Raw genomic sequence first — 16,556 nt, forward strand, 5'->3', positions numbered from 1 at the left:
TTAAAGAGCTCGTACGAATATTTAAAATATCACATTATTTCGATAAAATATGGCGGCGATCAGCTGTCTTCTGTCATAATGACATTCATATTGATAAACAGTAGATCAAACATTTTTAGGACATTATTTGAATGAGTGTAATTGTGGATTGAGATAATTACGTTAAATTCTTTGTCATTATTATATCATTTTATGTAGATACAAAAGAATTTGGAGAAATAAAAAGATATTCACTGTGCTCATCTGAAGTAAGCGGCAAGTGAACGCAGCTGCGTAAAAAAGCAATATGGTGACTAACGAATTAATCAACTGTTGAGGATAATCAAGAATACAAATGTTTAATAATATTACCAACTTTTGGGATGGACGGTGGTGAAATTGAGTGATGAACTTGACGTGATTAAAAGCCTTTCAGAGGCTAAAGAGAGAAAACCATGTGCGATGTGTGTGTTGACTTTCACGACCTTCTGCTCTCTTGTAAGCAAAATATATACAATATCTTTCATGTTAACCTATTACACTCTGTTGCATGTTGCAAACTTTTGCTTTCGCGTCGTCAACTAAATATTTAGTACAAATGAGCTAAGGTTAACATATCGCATAAAAAAATATTGAATTTATACTTCCATGTAATTTGTTTGCTGTAATGTTTCGTTTATAGCATTATAATGTATAACCTTACCACTTATGTACAGTTTTAAAGCTTATTGTATTAACTGATGCATGAACATACATATTTTAATATTTGAATACTAAAATACAGCAAGATTTTATTATATTGTACTATTAAAAGTCGTAATTAATATTGAAATTGTACGACGTACTAAGTAGTCTACAGTAGATGATAAAATATTGGATTCAAAAAATATTCATTGTATTTACATTCAAATGTCTTTTCTTTTCTAATTTCTAATTTATATTTAGATGATGAAAGATCATCAAAGGAACAAGATGGATTGGCCACTCTTTGTATTTCGGATGTGGACATAACATTGCATTATGTTAATCAATGGGTGCAAAGGTCTGATTTCATATTCATTTTCTAAAAATTGAAATAAATTTATATAGATGTTTAACAGAAGTTCTTAAGTTTTAACTTGAAAATATTATCTTTTTTTTTATCATTTTAGGCAATGCATGTGCTGTTATCGAGAAATAAAAAATTTTGATCGATTTATACGATTAACACAAAGTGTTGTATTATGCACATTACAACAGTTACAAATTATACAACAAAATGGACAGCAGACAAATATTGGGAAAGCACCACTTAAAGATGAAAAAGAAGAAGAAGTAAAAACAGACGAAGGAAAGGCTGATGATTCAGATTTTGCACAAACAGAAATGCAAACAAAACAAAATTGGTCTCAACAAGATAGAGAAAAATTATTCCATCTTCTTTCAAAAATATTTTTATTAAATTTTCCCCTTTATATTGCAATGAAACATGGTGGTGCTATAAATCCTTTAGCTCCAATAAAAGTAACATTACATTATTTATTACTATGAATAAAATCTATATGCTTTTTATTACATTGTTATGCATTATTTTTCATTGCTTTTAAAGGATGAAGGGGGATATTGTGAGCCTCATGATCCAGAAGTACCAGCTCCTTTAATTAGAGCAGTTTCTATATTTTGTCATCAAGGTGGCTTCAATTTAATGTCAGCTTGTTTTGATATGGAAAACACTTTGCCTGTTAGTCTTGCACACTCCATGGTTGCAGTGATTTGTAATTTGAAACTCTGGTTAAATTATGGCAGTGTTATTCAGCTTTTCATACCTTTGCGCAGTCGTGTTATGAAATATATGTGTCGCTTAGGAGACAAAGAATTACGCACACCTGCAGTCAGAACAATGGCAGGTAAATTTTGCAATAAATAAGATGTTAGTATTTTAATGTAAATATATTTGTTGTAAATATATTTTGTTTATTGTAAACTTGTCACTATTTAAATCTAGATTTCATGTGGAGTGCTGTAAAGGACCCCATTGATGCTGTTTTGCCAAGTTTTGATCGTGATGGATTGGACCTAGCATTTAAATATTTTACCAGTACAACTTTAACTATGAGACTAGCAGGAATAGCTCAGATAAATGCTCATATCACTGCATTCAATGAACTTTGCAATAGTGAAACTGTCGCTGAAGTGGAACAAGTGGGCCATGCATTGGCTGCTTGGTTAACAGAAAATAATATAATAGCTCACATATTTGGACCAAATTTGCATGTAGAGGTTATTAAACAGAGTCACATTGTATTAAGTTTCTTAGCTATGGAAGGTAGAATTGCATCTTCAGACATGGATACTATGTGGCAAGCTGCACAATTGAAACACTGTGGACGTCCAGTATATGATTTATTGGCACCCTTAGTAAAACATTTGGCTCCAACTCCAGTTCTACATTTATACTCCTTGTTAGGCAAATTAGAACCAAAGGACCATACAGAACAAAGTTTATTCCTGGCATCTGCTTTGATCAAATTTATTTGGACAGCAGGTGGTTCAGGTTATCCAAGAGGTTTAACTATAAAAAATAGAGAAATTTTAAGAGGCACTAGTGGTGTTGGTGGTAGTAGTACTAGTGATCCTAGTGGAATGGATGGAAGCAGTCCAGATGAAGATGAAGAAGAACCTAGTCCTGCTCCATCCGAAGGACCTTCACCAAGAAAACAGGCAAGAGGTGATAGCAGTGATGGAGAAGGTATGTTATCTATAAAAACCATGTTTTTTTGTCTTTAAATATTATATAAATTAAGATATAAATATTAATAGGTCCTTTCAAAGCAAAAAGTGTGGGTGCAGCAGTTGTACAGACAGGCTTAAATGAAGCAGAAGGTTCTGCATTAGAAAAATCTGAATGTAATGCTGAACCACTGAAAGATCCAACATGTACCATACAAGACGATATAAAAGAAAAACAAAGTGGTTCGGATGCAGAAGCAGATACAGAAAAATCTAATGCAGAAGAAACAGTTGCAATTGAAAAGAAAAAGAGGAAAGTCTTAAGGAAACGGAAAAAACCACAAAAACGTTCTTTAGTTACTGTGGATAAAACATTCGAAGACATTGTTAATCAAGACAATGGTATGAAAACTAAAGATTTAATGTTGGATATGAAAAATAGAGCAGAGGACGTTTTACACAATACTTTGGATACGAATGGATTAACGTCTTTAGATGAGCCAAAAGGTGTTGATGCACTAGATCGCGTAAAACAGCAGGCAATGGCTTTAGATCCAAGTGATCAACAAGTTCCAACGACGGCAGCACTACTAAGAAGAGCTAATAAAAATAAGTACATGTCGTTAGTAGGACATAACGTAGATCGGGCTCCAGATTCTGCAGACACTTCACACGATGAAGACGATAGTGACGTAGCCGGTGTTCTCGCTGCAGCGGATGGACCTAGTGCTGTTATATCCGAACTTGCTGGTTTAGTACATGCGACTGGACCGACGTTTTTACCATCAGGTTTAGATGAAATGCTTTCAGATGAAGAAGGATCTTATAGTAGTAGAATATCAAATAAAAGTGAAAAGAATATGGCAGATTTTGATGGAGAAGAGAGTGGTTGTGAAGAAGAATTAGCTCAATTAGCGGCACGTCATTTAACAGCTATACAAATGCAAGCTTATCATCCACATCATTCCCATCCAACAATGGCGATCAGACGGTCCGTTTGTCGTCCCCCACAAGTAAGGAGTGTTCGTCAAACAGTTACACGAGTTAGTTCTCAATTTAACTTAGACACTGTATGTAAACCTGGAAGTACTTTGTTATGGGATTTGCTTCAAGATGATAAAATTGGTCAATTAGGAGAAGGTTTAGCTTTGGAAGCTGAAAAAGCATTATGTAATCTTCTTTGTTTCAATGTTGACCGATTAATACCTATGAAGTTCATAGAAGGTTGTTTAGAAAATCTTGCAACCAACCGTTCTGTAGTTGTATCTCTAAGACTGTTACCTAAATTACTTGCCAGTTTTCAACAATTTGGCGCAATGGATGCACATACGATAACGACATGGGCGGATCGTGAACGTGGAATGATGAAACACTTTTTTAATAATCTAAAGACATATACTAGTACAGGGCCAAAAAATAGTTTGTATTCTCATCAAACAGAAATACAAGTTAGATTACAGTTTTTATCTTCAATTTTTTCGCCTTTGGGTTCACCTGATTGTTTTCGCCTAAGCCTTGAACAAGTAGATATATTATGGCAGTGTCTATCACAAGATCCAACCTGTGCTGATGAACTTTTTAGTTGGTTGCTTAGTCAAGCAAAGTCAACAGAACAACATGCTCTTGGAATGGATACTCTTAAGCACTTATGTATGCGCAAATTACCAAGCTTACCACCCGAAACTATCAGTATGACTGGCCTTAGTCTTTTCCAACAATTGTGTAATTTGGCTCGTTTAGCTGCTGCACATTTGGATAGGCCTTTAAGAGATGTGGATTCAGTTGGTATGGATTTCCTATGGAGAATTGCGTTAAAAGCTAAAAGTACTGACGTCAGTATGGCGGCTATACAATACTTAAATGGGTATTATATGTCCAGACAACTGACACAAGAAGCAGAATTTGTTTCACAGTGTATGACTCACCTTGCTGCAGCTAGTGCTGATTTAGAAACGAACGAAGAAGCTAGTTTACGTTGCATACAAAGAGCTTTGTTACTGTTGAGGACACATTTAGAAGCATTTCGAAAGCGGTACGCATATCATTTACGTCGCTGGGTATTGGAAGGTAGAGGTGCTGGTAGTCATGTAGCTATGAATACTTTAGAAAAGGGGCAACAATTAAGAATATTCGTACAACCTGCTGGAATTCCTGAAAAAACGAGCTTTACTCTCCTCAGTACCGATTATGTTGCTGATTTAAGAGCAGAAGTTGCTAAGTGGTGGGACGATACACAGAATAATCAAGAAAAGTCATCATCTACTACAAGTTCAAATCAGAATAATGGATCAGTCCTAGGATCCCTACTTACTGATGGGCCAATTAGAATGATTACACAGGGCCAGGAGTTAACTATCGATTTTGATGAAAAGACATTGCAAGAAATGGGCTTTAAAGATGGCCAACTAGTGTTCATTTCTCCTGGTGCTGGTCGGAGTAATGGAACAGGTAGATGTAATAAACGTGACATAGACTCACCATCTCTTTTGCCACCTCCTCCTCGAGAATCTTTACCAACATTATTGTTATTACGACCACAATATTTTGAACAATTATTTACATTGATGAGAACATTGAGTGCTATGAAAACAGTTGTTAAAGGAGGACAAGAAATCCCTCATACAAAAGCTCAAGTACTTTCAAGAAGAGTTTGGGATACATTAACACTATTACCAACAAGTCCAACTTTACTAAGAGGTTTCCAAAAGTTAGGAGAAACAATTCTACCAGAATTGTTAGATCCTGCTAGCCCTCAAAAATTGATGTATTCTTTATATATAGTAGAATCTTTAAGTAGACGTAGTACTACGAGTCAGCCTTCTACTGTGAGTTCTACATCCTCTACAGCTACTCACGAGGGCGGAGGTGATGCAGATGATAATCACGAAGACAAAGAAAAAGATGTCGCGTGGGCTGCATTGTTTGTTCAGCATGGCGGCTTGCGTCATTTGTTTGATATTTTTATGTCCGGGTGCTTGGAACAGGGAGACGGTAGCGAGTGGCAGCAGGACTGTCTCGCAAGTTTATTAAAGCAACTATGTCACTTGGGTGTTGTTAAAGAAGAGAAAAAACGAAGTAAAGCAGACAAGTTGCTTGTACCTAAATTGAGTGAAGCGATGCTTTTGATGATGAATGTCGATGCTGTCATGTCTCGAGTAACGAGTATATTAAACGAAGCATCTTTGCCTAGAGACCCGAATCATTACAAAACAGGACTTTTTGGAAGATCACAAGTTATACATTATACTATGGCTCTACTAGTTTGTTGGGTACATAGCGATGAAATGGTTAGGCAATATCTCTTTTCATCATCAGAGCCATTTGGAAAAACTTGGTTACGAAGATTAGTTTTGGAAGACCCTGAGCCAGCAGTGAGAAGAGAAGTCTGTACAGCATTATACAGATTATGTTTGGGTACTACAGGATCTGAAGAAGACAATTCAGATATTCCCAGTTTGATAGTTCCAATGCTAAATACGTTATTGGAACATCTTGTGATCGCAGAAGCAATGCAACCTTCTCATAGAAAACCAGAATTACCACTACATCTGCATTCAGTGCTTGATGATGGAAAAGAACCATATGGACCTGCTTGCAGAGATTACTTTTGGCTTGTTTGCCGATTAGTTGATTCACTTCCAGAAGAAGCTATCAAAGAAGGTTCAGATGATTCTAATTTAACAATAGATCTTGAGGCTTTGGCAATAAGAGTGATTGATTCTGTTTTAAATAGAGAACATCTAGAGACACGTCATAACACTGTGGAAGATGATGGATTAGTTGGATTATTAAATCTTACTTGTAACATTATGACTCACAATCCACCTTGTAAACAAGGAAAAATTGGGCAAAACTTATTACACGAAGTATTTGATTTTTTATTTGCTTTACCAAATTCTCGATCAAAACATGTTCCAAAGTGTAAAAGTCAAGTCTCCAGGTCAGCAGCTTTTGATCTTTTAGTTGAACTTGTAAAATCTGCTCCTGATAATTACAGAATTCTTCATGAAAAACTGTTAGCTCAACATAAACCTGGTCCTCATTCTCCCTATCCATGGGATTATTGGCCACACGAAGATGGACGTTCTGATTGTGGATATGTAGGCTTGACAAATTTAGGTGCAACTTGTTACATGGCTAGCTGTATGCAGCATTTGTATATGATGCCACAAGCACGTGTCTCTATATTAGGTGCCGATTGTAATAGAGCAAATAAACATCAACTTACATTGAGGGAACTACAGAGAATGTTTGCCTATCTTTTAGAGTCTGAAAGAAAAGCATACAATCCTCGAAGTTTCTGTCGGGTATATACTATGAATCACGAGCCTCTTAATACTGGAGAACAGAAAGACATGGCTGAGTTCTTTATAGATCTTGTATCTAAATTAGAAGAGATGACAACAGATTTAAAGAATTTGGTAAAAACACTATTTTGTGGTGTAATATCTAATAATGTTGTATCATTAGATTGTGAACATGTAAGCAGGACACTTGAAGAATTTTATACAGTACGCTGTCAGGTAGCTGACATGAGAAATCTTTATGAAAGTTTAGACGAAGTTACAGTCAAAGATACCTTAGAAGGAGATAACATGTATACATGTTCACAATGTGGTAAAAAAGCAAGAGCAGAAAAAAGAGCATGTTTTAAGAAGTTACCACATATATTATGTTTTAATACAATGCGATATACATTTAATATGGGAACCATGTTAAAAGAAAAAGTAAATACACATTTTAGTTTTCCACTAAGATTAGACATGTCCGGTTATGTTGAGAAAAAACTTATGCCCCAACATTATCAAGAAGAGAAGAAAGCATCGGAAAAGAAAAAAATCGAAGGTGATTGCCAAGCAGGAGTAGATAATGATATTGAAGAAGATGAAAAGGAGTATTATCAATATGATTTAATAGGTGTAACAGTTCATACTGGTACAGCTGATGGTGGACATTATTATAGTTTCATTAGGGATCGCACATCTCCTAATAAAGACAAATGGTTCTTATTCAATGATGCTGAAGTTAAACCATTTGATCCAAATCAAATAGCAGCAGAATGTTTTGGTGGGGAAATGACGAGTAAAACTTACGATTCAGTTACAGACAAATTCATGGATTTCAGTTTTGAAAAAACGAATTCCGCTTATATGCTTTTCTATGAGTGGTGCGCCGATTCTGGAGATCAAATAAAAGAGGAAGAGGCTACTGTGTCTAGTCCAAATGGGCGGCAACCTTCTTCATTAATTCATAAAAACACTAATAAACTACCACCTTTAGAACTGAATAAAGAACTTGAAGATTGGATATGGCAGGATAATATGCACTTTTTACAAGATAAAAATATATTTGAACATACATATTTCACATTTATGTGGCAAATATGTGGCTACATACCTCAAACATTACTTTCTGTACAACCGGATATAACAGAAATGTCTGCAGACCTTTCAACATCATTTTTTATGGAAACTTTTATCCATGCTAAGGAAAAGCCAACTATGGTACAGTGGGTAGAACTGTTAACAAAACAATTTAACAGTTCAGCCGGTGCATGTGCTAGATTCCTTGAAAGGATGGCTGGAGATTCATGGTGGCCAATTCAAATTCTAGTCAAGTGCCCTAATCAAATGGTAAGACAGATGTTTCAACGGCTATGTATTCATGTTATACAACGATTGCGCGCTACTCAGGCACCTTTGTATCTTCTTTGTGATGAAGAGAACGATATAAATACTGTCGGCACACGGTCATGCGTAACAAGATTCGTAAGAATGCTCTTGTCCCTCATGGAACATGCAAAACAACATTTGAAACATCTTACTGAATACTTTAGTTTTTTATATGAATTTAGTAAAATGGGTGAAGAAGAAACACTTTTCTTAATAAGAGTACAAGCCATATCAACTATGGTGAATTTTTATCTTGGGCACAAGACACATGAATTCGTTGATGCAGTTAGTGAAGAAGAAGAGGAAGAAGAGATTGTTGCTATGCCAACAGAAAAATTGAGACCTGCCTCTTTAGATAAAATGATTACTTTGATAGCAACTTTGGTTGAACGTAGCAGGGGACCCGATCACAGATTGGCTTTGTCGCCTGCCGATCTTAGCGCTGTAGCAGGGGGCAAAGGATTTCCCTTTTTATATCAACAAACACGAGATGTCATTAATCTCAATCAGACACGAAACTTAATTCAATCTTTATGTCGCTGGAATGATAGATTAGCTATACATATTGTAACAATGATATTCCAAGCTATAACAAAACATACAGATGTGTGCCAACCATTTTTCAAACTTTTAACATTATTAACGGAGAGTTCAGGACCAAGTGGATTACCTTGTATGACTCAACTGATTTTGGGTAGAGTGTGGGAAGCAGCTAGAGTTGCGCCTCATGGAGCATTGGAATGGCTAGCTTTAGCTGTAACAAGAAGCAAGCTTGCACATGCTTGGGTGTTACAAGGATTAGATACATGGTTACAACATTTCTTGTTGGAACATTCAAATCAAAGAGTTCGTTCTGCAGCTGCTTTTCTTCTTGTATCATTGGTTCCCTCAACTCATTTCAGACAGGGTTATCGCAGTGCTCACCGATTAGGTTTGGGATGCACTACATCTAGGGAATTACAACTATCACCAGAAGCTACTTTAATCCTGCATCAAATATACACAGCACTTTTAAGATTATTGCAACCCGCAAGACATTATATTGATATACAGACTCACGGTACAATGAAACTCACTGCCTATTTTGCATTACTCACATATTGCGTTGTTTCCAAGACGGAAAAATTGATGGTAGGTACAGTATAATATGCACGATATAATTACATTACTATAAAATATATATTTTCAGTTTGGACAATATTTGAATGATTTATGGACATTATTTCACCCAAAACTTTCTGAGCCTAGCATTCCAGTGCATCATAATAAGCAAGCTGTACTACTATTTTGGTATCATGTTTGCTCAGATTGTCCAGAAAATGTTGCCCTTATACTTCATAATCCACATATAACTAAAAATATTGCATTTAACTATATATTGTAAGTATTATTCCCATTAATATATCTGCAGTAATTGTATGAGCTTTTTAAATTTTACATGTTTTTAGAGCCGACCATGAGGATCAGGATGTGGTATTATTTAATAGAGTAATGTTACCTGCTTATTATGGTTTGTTACGACTTTGCTGTCAACAATCGCGCACCTTTACAAGACAATTAGCTGCACATCAGAATATTCAATGGGCATTCAAAAACATTACACCTCATCCTACACAGTATTCAACTGTAAGATTTATACTTATTTATGGCATATGTGTTTATTTATGTTTGTCCTAGTTTATGTATAGTAATCATATATAGAGAATGACTTGTCTATTTTAATACATGAGTGGAATATAGCATTTAAATATTTTATAGGCTGTGGATGAACTTTTTAAACTAATGCAGTTATTAGTTGCAAGGCATCCTGATCAAACAGAACAAGAAGAATCTGAAATTGCATCATTCAGAAGAGGAACACTGTCTTCGTATTTACAGGGATTGGACGGACGATCATGTTGGGCTACACTCATCTCGGCATTCCGGTATAATCTTTAATAAAAGTTCTTTTAATTGTTATTAACATTACTAGCAATATATATTAATATATAAGCGTATATTTACAATATTTTACAGTATCCTCATTGAATCAGATGATGATCGTCTGTATGTTGTGTATAATGGAGGATTGAGTATGGCTTTGGAAGCATTTCATATGTTACATATCATGTATCATGAAGCCACAGCATGCCATGTTGCTGGAGACTTAGCTGAATTAATAGCCATTATTGTCGAATTGGTACGGTGTATTCGAACTGCCAGAGAAGGACCTGATGCAAGAAATATATTGGCCAATTGTAAAGAATGGCCGGATATTCTTCGAAAATTAGCAACGTTATTAAATACATACAATCCTCCGGACATGCGAAATCTTGCTATAGATCTTTTGAAAGAACTTGTCATGCTTGTTCCTGCTGAAGCTATATTAATTTTAGCACCATTGCTCTCACATTGCCATGCAGCTCTTCAAGAATCTCACGCTGCAGTTCCACCTGGTCCATATCTTCCAAGAAGATCTACTCCTTCAGGGAAGATGCCTACTCGGCCTGCTCGCCCGATGGTTCAAATGGCAGTACCACATTCTCAATTAGAAGCATCAAAAGGAGTGGATCCGGAATATGATAGTGCTTTGCTTGAGTTTTATTTACCATATCACGAACTCATTGACGTAATGTGTAGATTAGCAATCAATAATGATTGTATGACGGACACACTAGTCAATTTAAGTGCTATGTTAGGATTTGAAGGTAAATACCATTTGCCATTTAAAGTTTATGATGGCTAACATATTTTGTAACAAACATATTTAATTGCAGGTGTTCCATTACACTTAGCATTGTTCCCTAGGTTATGGTTAGATGTTCATGCTGCTACACACATAGATAGAAAACATATTGCGTCACTTCTATGCTCTTCCTACACAGTGGATTATGTAGATGCTGTGTTACTAGATGAAAGATCATCGTTAGGAGTACCGGCAATTCATGCCTTTCTTAAGACCTTTTTTCCCAAACTTGCTAATCACGTGTTAACTGAACAAACTTGTTTACTTATTGATAACTTAGTTAGTTCCATGGTTGCAATGGTGGAAGCAGTTGATATTCAAGCATCTGCACATAGATTAACTGGAGATTTAAGAGCACTAGCCCTTGTCTATAGTAGCAGTACAAGATTAAAACCACCATCTAGTTTGCTACCAGCTTTAGAAACGCTATTATCTCGAACCAGAACCATTAAAGTGAAAGAATCCAATCAACCGGAAACAGAAGCTCCATCGAAGAAACGTAAGTTTACTGTCAACGAAGACGGCGAAACAACTGATAAGGAATTTCATCTACCAATCACAGAACTTAATGATCAAAAAAATGTTTCTGACATAGAAGTCGAAGAAAAAGACAAAACAGAAGTAAATGACATGACCTCCTCTGATTCTGGAGATGACAAAACCATATCAAGACACAAGAGTAACATTGAAGCAGAAAATATTCCGACGAGTATCAGTACAATATCGCCGAGTTTAATTGACACCGTAACAGCTAACAATTGTACGAATCAATTACGATGTTCATTAACTAATGTCTCTTGGCTTGAAATGTTGGAAAAGACCATTGTCGATCTGCAAATGATTGTGCAATTACAAACGAAGAACAACTAATTCTGTACATGTTTTTGAATGGTGCTTTTACCGTAGAAGCATACAATACAGGACTAAGTTTATGTGTAACTGTGTGATTCTTTAAGATAACAAGATGGAAATTCAGTTATACGTTCAAGATCTAAATGGACAAATTTTAGTGCGTTTGTGTTCTATAAAAGAAAAAAAATACATACGTTTCCGCGTACGTACTTAATATACAATAATGTATCTGATATACATACGCGGAAACGTATGTATCTAATGCGATTCATTTTCCAAATGTAGGTGAATAAGATACTTTTATTGACTTAAGTTATACTAACATTAAAAAAAAAAAGAAAAAACAAAACATCAATTAGGACTGAGCAATTTTCATTTTATGTAATAAATGTTCGTTAGTGCTGTGAGATTACCTATCTCTTGGCAACATTTATGTACACTTTTGTGTGTACAGTAGGGTGGTCCTTATTTTTTGACCTCGGAATTTTGTTTAAGACCTCTGAGAATAGTTCTAGTATATATAAAAATAAATCTTGTAAAATATAAACTCAATTAGATAACAAGAAAATGTGTCGCACAGACCTTGAAATTTTATACGTAACAGTGTGTGTATAAGCGCGAATCTGTTCTAAATAGTATACCAAATTTATCCACTTACGTGTCTAATATTAATTTTTACTTGTGCACCTACTAGTATGTAAACAATTTTTTACTACCCCTTCGAACAAAGGGCGTATTCGATTTTAATAGCTTTTACCAGAAATTATCCAATAAGGTTGACGGGTTTGTAGATAAAAAAAATCATTATCTAAATTAAATTTCTGAAAATTGCACTCTAAAATGACTTTTGCAACAGGAAGCCGTGAAAAATTCGCGATGTACCAGTAGATGAGAAAATAATAAAGTTACCGGGTAAATGAATAACTTTGGTATAAGTCTTGGTGAAACATTAGACCTGCACATATGTAGTTTTACATGTTAAATTTTAAGGACTGTACAGTATGTTTTATCACTATCCGATTAAGCTAATACTTTATAGAAGTTATTGTTGTGTATATTGGAATTATTCTGAGAGGTTTTGTCAAAAAAATTGCGACCATTTATAGCTAAGGACCACCCTAATGTACAGTAATATAAGCCGCCCAGTATTCATTAACAGGAATTGTGAAAAGCCTTGAGATAGTTTAAGAGATACAATTACAAATGTTTTGTTAAAACTATAATCATTTTTCTATATTTGTCTCAATTTTTGAGAAATATCACAGGGTTCTTTAAATTTTCCAAGGTAAAGTATAATAATAATATTTTTTCAATTAGCTTTCAAACTGTGTATGGTTAAATATTATTTACACAGTTATCTACAAGCTGCATTGACTTGTCATTGTAACATATTTTTCATTGTACTTTTAATGTGTTTTGAAATAATTAATCATGTAATTTATAAACCAGTACTTTTATCACATAGATCATTGCGCGTCTTTCCAACAAATTTATATATAGTTCGATTATATTCTTTATTCTTTTGTGTTTGAGGTGCACACAAACAGAGAATATTTTATTTATTCTTTTCTTTTAGATAAATCGTCTTAACGATTCTGGTAGATTTACTTTTGATGTTGTTGCATTTAGAGTTCACTTCTCCAAAGAAAATAACATATCTACTTAGAATTTGTGCCACAGACCATGATTATTTTAATTATTAAAATTATACCTCGCACATTTTTCGTAAATTTTCATATTTCGCAAAATTAAAATTTATTAAGTATTATTACTTTTCATACTTTTCGTTCTGCGAAGATAAAATTTAATTTTCATTCAAATTAAAGTTTTTGAACAGTTCTGCATAATTGTGATCGTACTGAAATTTTTAATTACAGTGATTACAACTGAAAAATCATAGCATTCATAAGATTGATAAATATCTCTCTCTCTCTCTCTCTCTCTCTCTCTCTCTCTCTCTCTCTCTCTCTCTCTCTCTCTGTGTCTCTTGTATAACTGTAAAAAATAAAGATCTCACATCACAAATGAACAGTTGTGAAATTTTTAAAGGATTCATCAAAAATAATCAGGGGGGATCAGTCAAAAAGAATTTTTTTGTATTAAATATTTGACAAAAAATGAACTGAAAACATATCCACAGGAATCGTTATATATACGCTTGATTTATGTGCACTGCTTCATTATATTTATTATTACTACATAATAACCGTACGCTGTTATAAAAGGAAAATTTATATTTATCATACTTTCATTTCTTACTAACTCAATCTGTAAACAAACCAATTTGCCGTCATTTTTGAAACTACGTTTGAAAAAAAGTCAGTATAATTATTTTTTAATTCTCGATTCCTTCAATGATTAAGTGTTCGAAATGCAAATGCGTGCTAGAATCTTTCAAGTCAGCTTAGCTGTTCGGTAAAATAGTACTTCGAGCAATGAATCATACATGTTTTAAAAAATGTATTCCGCTTAATTTCATACATCAAATAAATTATATACAATTTTGAAATCAATTTTTATCGAATCCATACATTTCTTTACAAATTTATTGAGAACTTTCCGTTGTCATTATTAAATGAAATAGATTTTTCGAAATATTTTTAGTATGATCGAAATACTGTTTTACCTAGGCCTAGTACGTCGTTTAAATAAAAAAAACTGTAATTTATTGTATACGCTTGATACGTGAGAATATCCACACACATACGAATAATAACCAGACGCACGTTCTCCTCATAATTGAGCTTATTGTCAGACGATGGCACTAAAGTATATCTCGTCCAATTTGAAATTCAGGAATCACCACGTGTTTTACTTAAAATTTGGATGATACGATGCAGTAGCGAAACGACGAATGATTGCAGCGAATGTTAAAGAATAAGATTGTCGGTGTTCTGAGCGAAATACTTGTACTTGTTTCTTTGACGCGTTAAGTTTATTTAATTAACTAAGTGGAAAAAGTCACGACTAGAACGAGCATTTTTTGAATAAAACCAACTCCAAAATTGAGATCAATGAGTATAAAGAAATCCTAGAATATCAGAGGTTTCTCACCAGTCATTATTATACAAAGTTTCTGTGAAATTCACTACATAGTGTATAATACAAATCTACGGTCCGGACAAAAAATTATGGTCGTTAAGGCCACTGAGCAGCACCCCCTATCATCCTATTTCATCTCTTCATTATTTAAAGGAGTAACAAAGAAAGGGCCCGGTCACATCCATGATGTATATGTGGTAAGAGTCAGGACACCTGATAAGACTATAACCGAGAGGATCTTTATGATTAGAGAATTGAGCTTGAGTAACCAAAATTGTTTATCTTGAATATACGACAGGTCTACTATGAACAATTTTATAATAATTTTTGTTTTAGGTAATTGACCAAGAATTTCAAATATTCTAGAACGTTCTTATTACTTATTTGCTTCTAGATTTTGAACTCGGTTCTGTTCAAAAAGTATTCGTTTAAATTGTTGCCTCCCCTTATAAGATGACCACACCTGGAATAATACTTTGAATGATTTGACAGAAAATTTATTGCAATATAGGCTACTGCTTTCGAGTGTGATTTAAGATGAATTATAGAATTTAAAAACTACTATTGACGGCCACATTATTAACGTTAACTAACTTTCATGGTGCGAATGCGATAAATATTTAAAAAAATGTAAGCGAGCGTATTTCTTTCAAATTATTTCACATAGACAGTTCTTTCAAACGTGTTAATGGTATCCGTTAAGAAGCTCGTTTTTTTAAATGTATTAACATCATTTATTAATGAGTGTTAAGAAAAGAAACGAATGTTCAGTAGGTTTTACGAAGAACGAAGTAAGTATTCGTATCTGCTTAATTAATATCGCGTAATATTTCAAACTGTATTTCTAATATTCAACGTAATACGTAATTGTGATGAAAACACTGTGATTAGTGATGTTAGGTCTATTTCCATAAATTTGCAAAAAATTACGGACGTAACAAACGTATCCGTGCACGCACATACATTACAATGAATTTTCACTAAATCAAATATTTTTAACTGTTACGTGTCGATGCTGACCTTTTAAGTTCAGTGAAATCAGAAACATAGTAACTGAACATGCGAAAATAAGTTGAAGAAAACAGAAAGAAAAAATGTAAGAAGACATATATGGCATATAGAAGTACATGCAAGGGAAGCATTTACATTTACTTTTAATTATTACAAGTGACAAATGCCTTTGTCTCATGAAACGCGTTTCGATAATCTCCATATTTATAAATGAAAAAAAAAAATGCGCGATAGAACGCTTGTGCTTTCGAGTAATTCAATTCGGAGGTGGTTAAGACTGTATAAAACATTTGGAGCGTACTATGATACTTTTGACATTTTATCAACCTTCCGAAAATCTCGGGATTATTTCGCTAGATTTGTATCTCCAGCATGTGTTTACATTTATGTATTCATTTATATACTTAAGGTGTATAGTTTTTGATCAATGATAAATAAACTCTTTTCATTTTAAACTTGTACTAGAACTCCTATTATTTTTGAAATTCTATATTTTATATGTGTTTAAATACCTAATTATGAATAATATTTAGGTAAGAACAATTTTCAATATTATATTGATTTAA

At 34.1% G+C, this 16,556-nt stretch overlaps 1 protein-coding gene across 2 annotated transcripts; it reads left to right on the forward strand.

The window, feature by feature from the left end:
• Nucleotides 1-213: 213 nt before the first annotated feature.
• On the forward strand, nt 214-16,451 carry Puf (ubiquitinyl hydrolase 1 puf). Of its 2 annotated transcripts, XM_076308793.1 has the most exons (12): nt 214-477; nt 925-1,021; nt 1,131-1,482; nt 1,568-1,865; nt 1,964-2,707; nt 2,779-9,491; nt 9,550-9,740; nt 9,809-9,986; nt 10,119-10,285; nt 10,377-11,047; nt 11,117-11,584; nt 11,681-16,451. In XM_076308793.1, the coding sequence occupies exons 1-12, from the start codon at nt 435-437 to the stop codon at nt 11,953-11,955; spliced, it is 10,197 nt and encodes a 3,398-aa protein (XP_076164908.1). In that variant the 5' UTR covers nt 214-434; the 3' UTR covers nt 11,956-16,451. The 2 variants fall into 2 exon arrangements, with proteins under 2 accessions (XP_076164908.1, XP_076164907.1); XM_076308792.1 differs by having other exon boundaries at nt 215-477; nt 11,117-16,451.
• Nucleotides 16,452-16,556: the final 105 nt, after the last annotated feature.

This window comes from Ptiloglossa arizonensis, chromosome 4, assembly GCF_051014685.1.
Source record: "Ptiloglossa arizonensis isolate GNS036 chromosome 4, iyPtiAriz1_principal, whole genome shotgun sequence".
In the NCBI taxonomy this organism is placed as follows: domain Eukaryota; kingdom Metazoa; phylum Arthropoda; class Insecta; order Hymenoptera; family Colletidae; genus Ptiloglossa; species Ptiloglossa arizonensis.

What these genes read in the sequence shown, in the direction of transcription:
- Puf (XM_076308792.1), top strand. Translation starts at nt 435, where the DNA reads ATGTGCGATGTGTGTGTTGACTTTCACGACCTTCTGCTCTCTT. An exon ending in CCAAGACGGAAAAATTGATG is followed by an intron (nt 9,492 to 9,549) that starts GTAGGTACAGTA and finishes ATATATTTTCAG; the next exon opens with TTTGGACAATATTTGAATGA. An exon ending in ATCCTACACAGTATTCAACT is followed by an intron (nt 9,987 to 10,118) that starts GTAAGATTTATA and finishes AATATTTTATAG; the next exon opens with GCTGTGGATGAACTTTTTAA.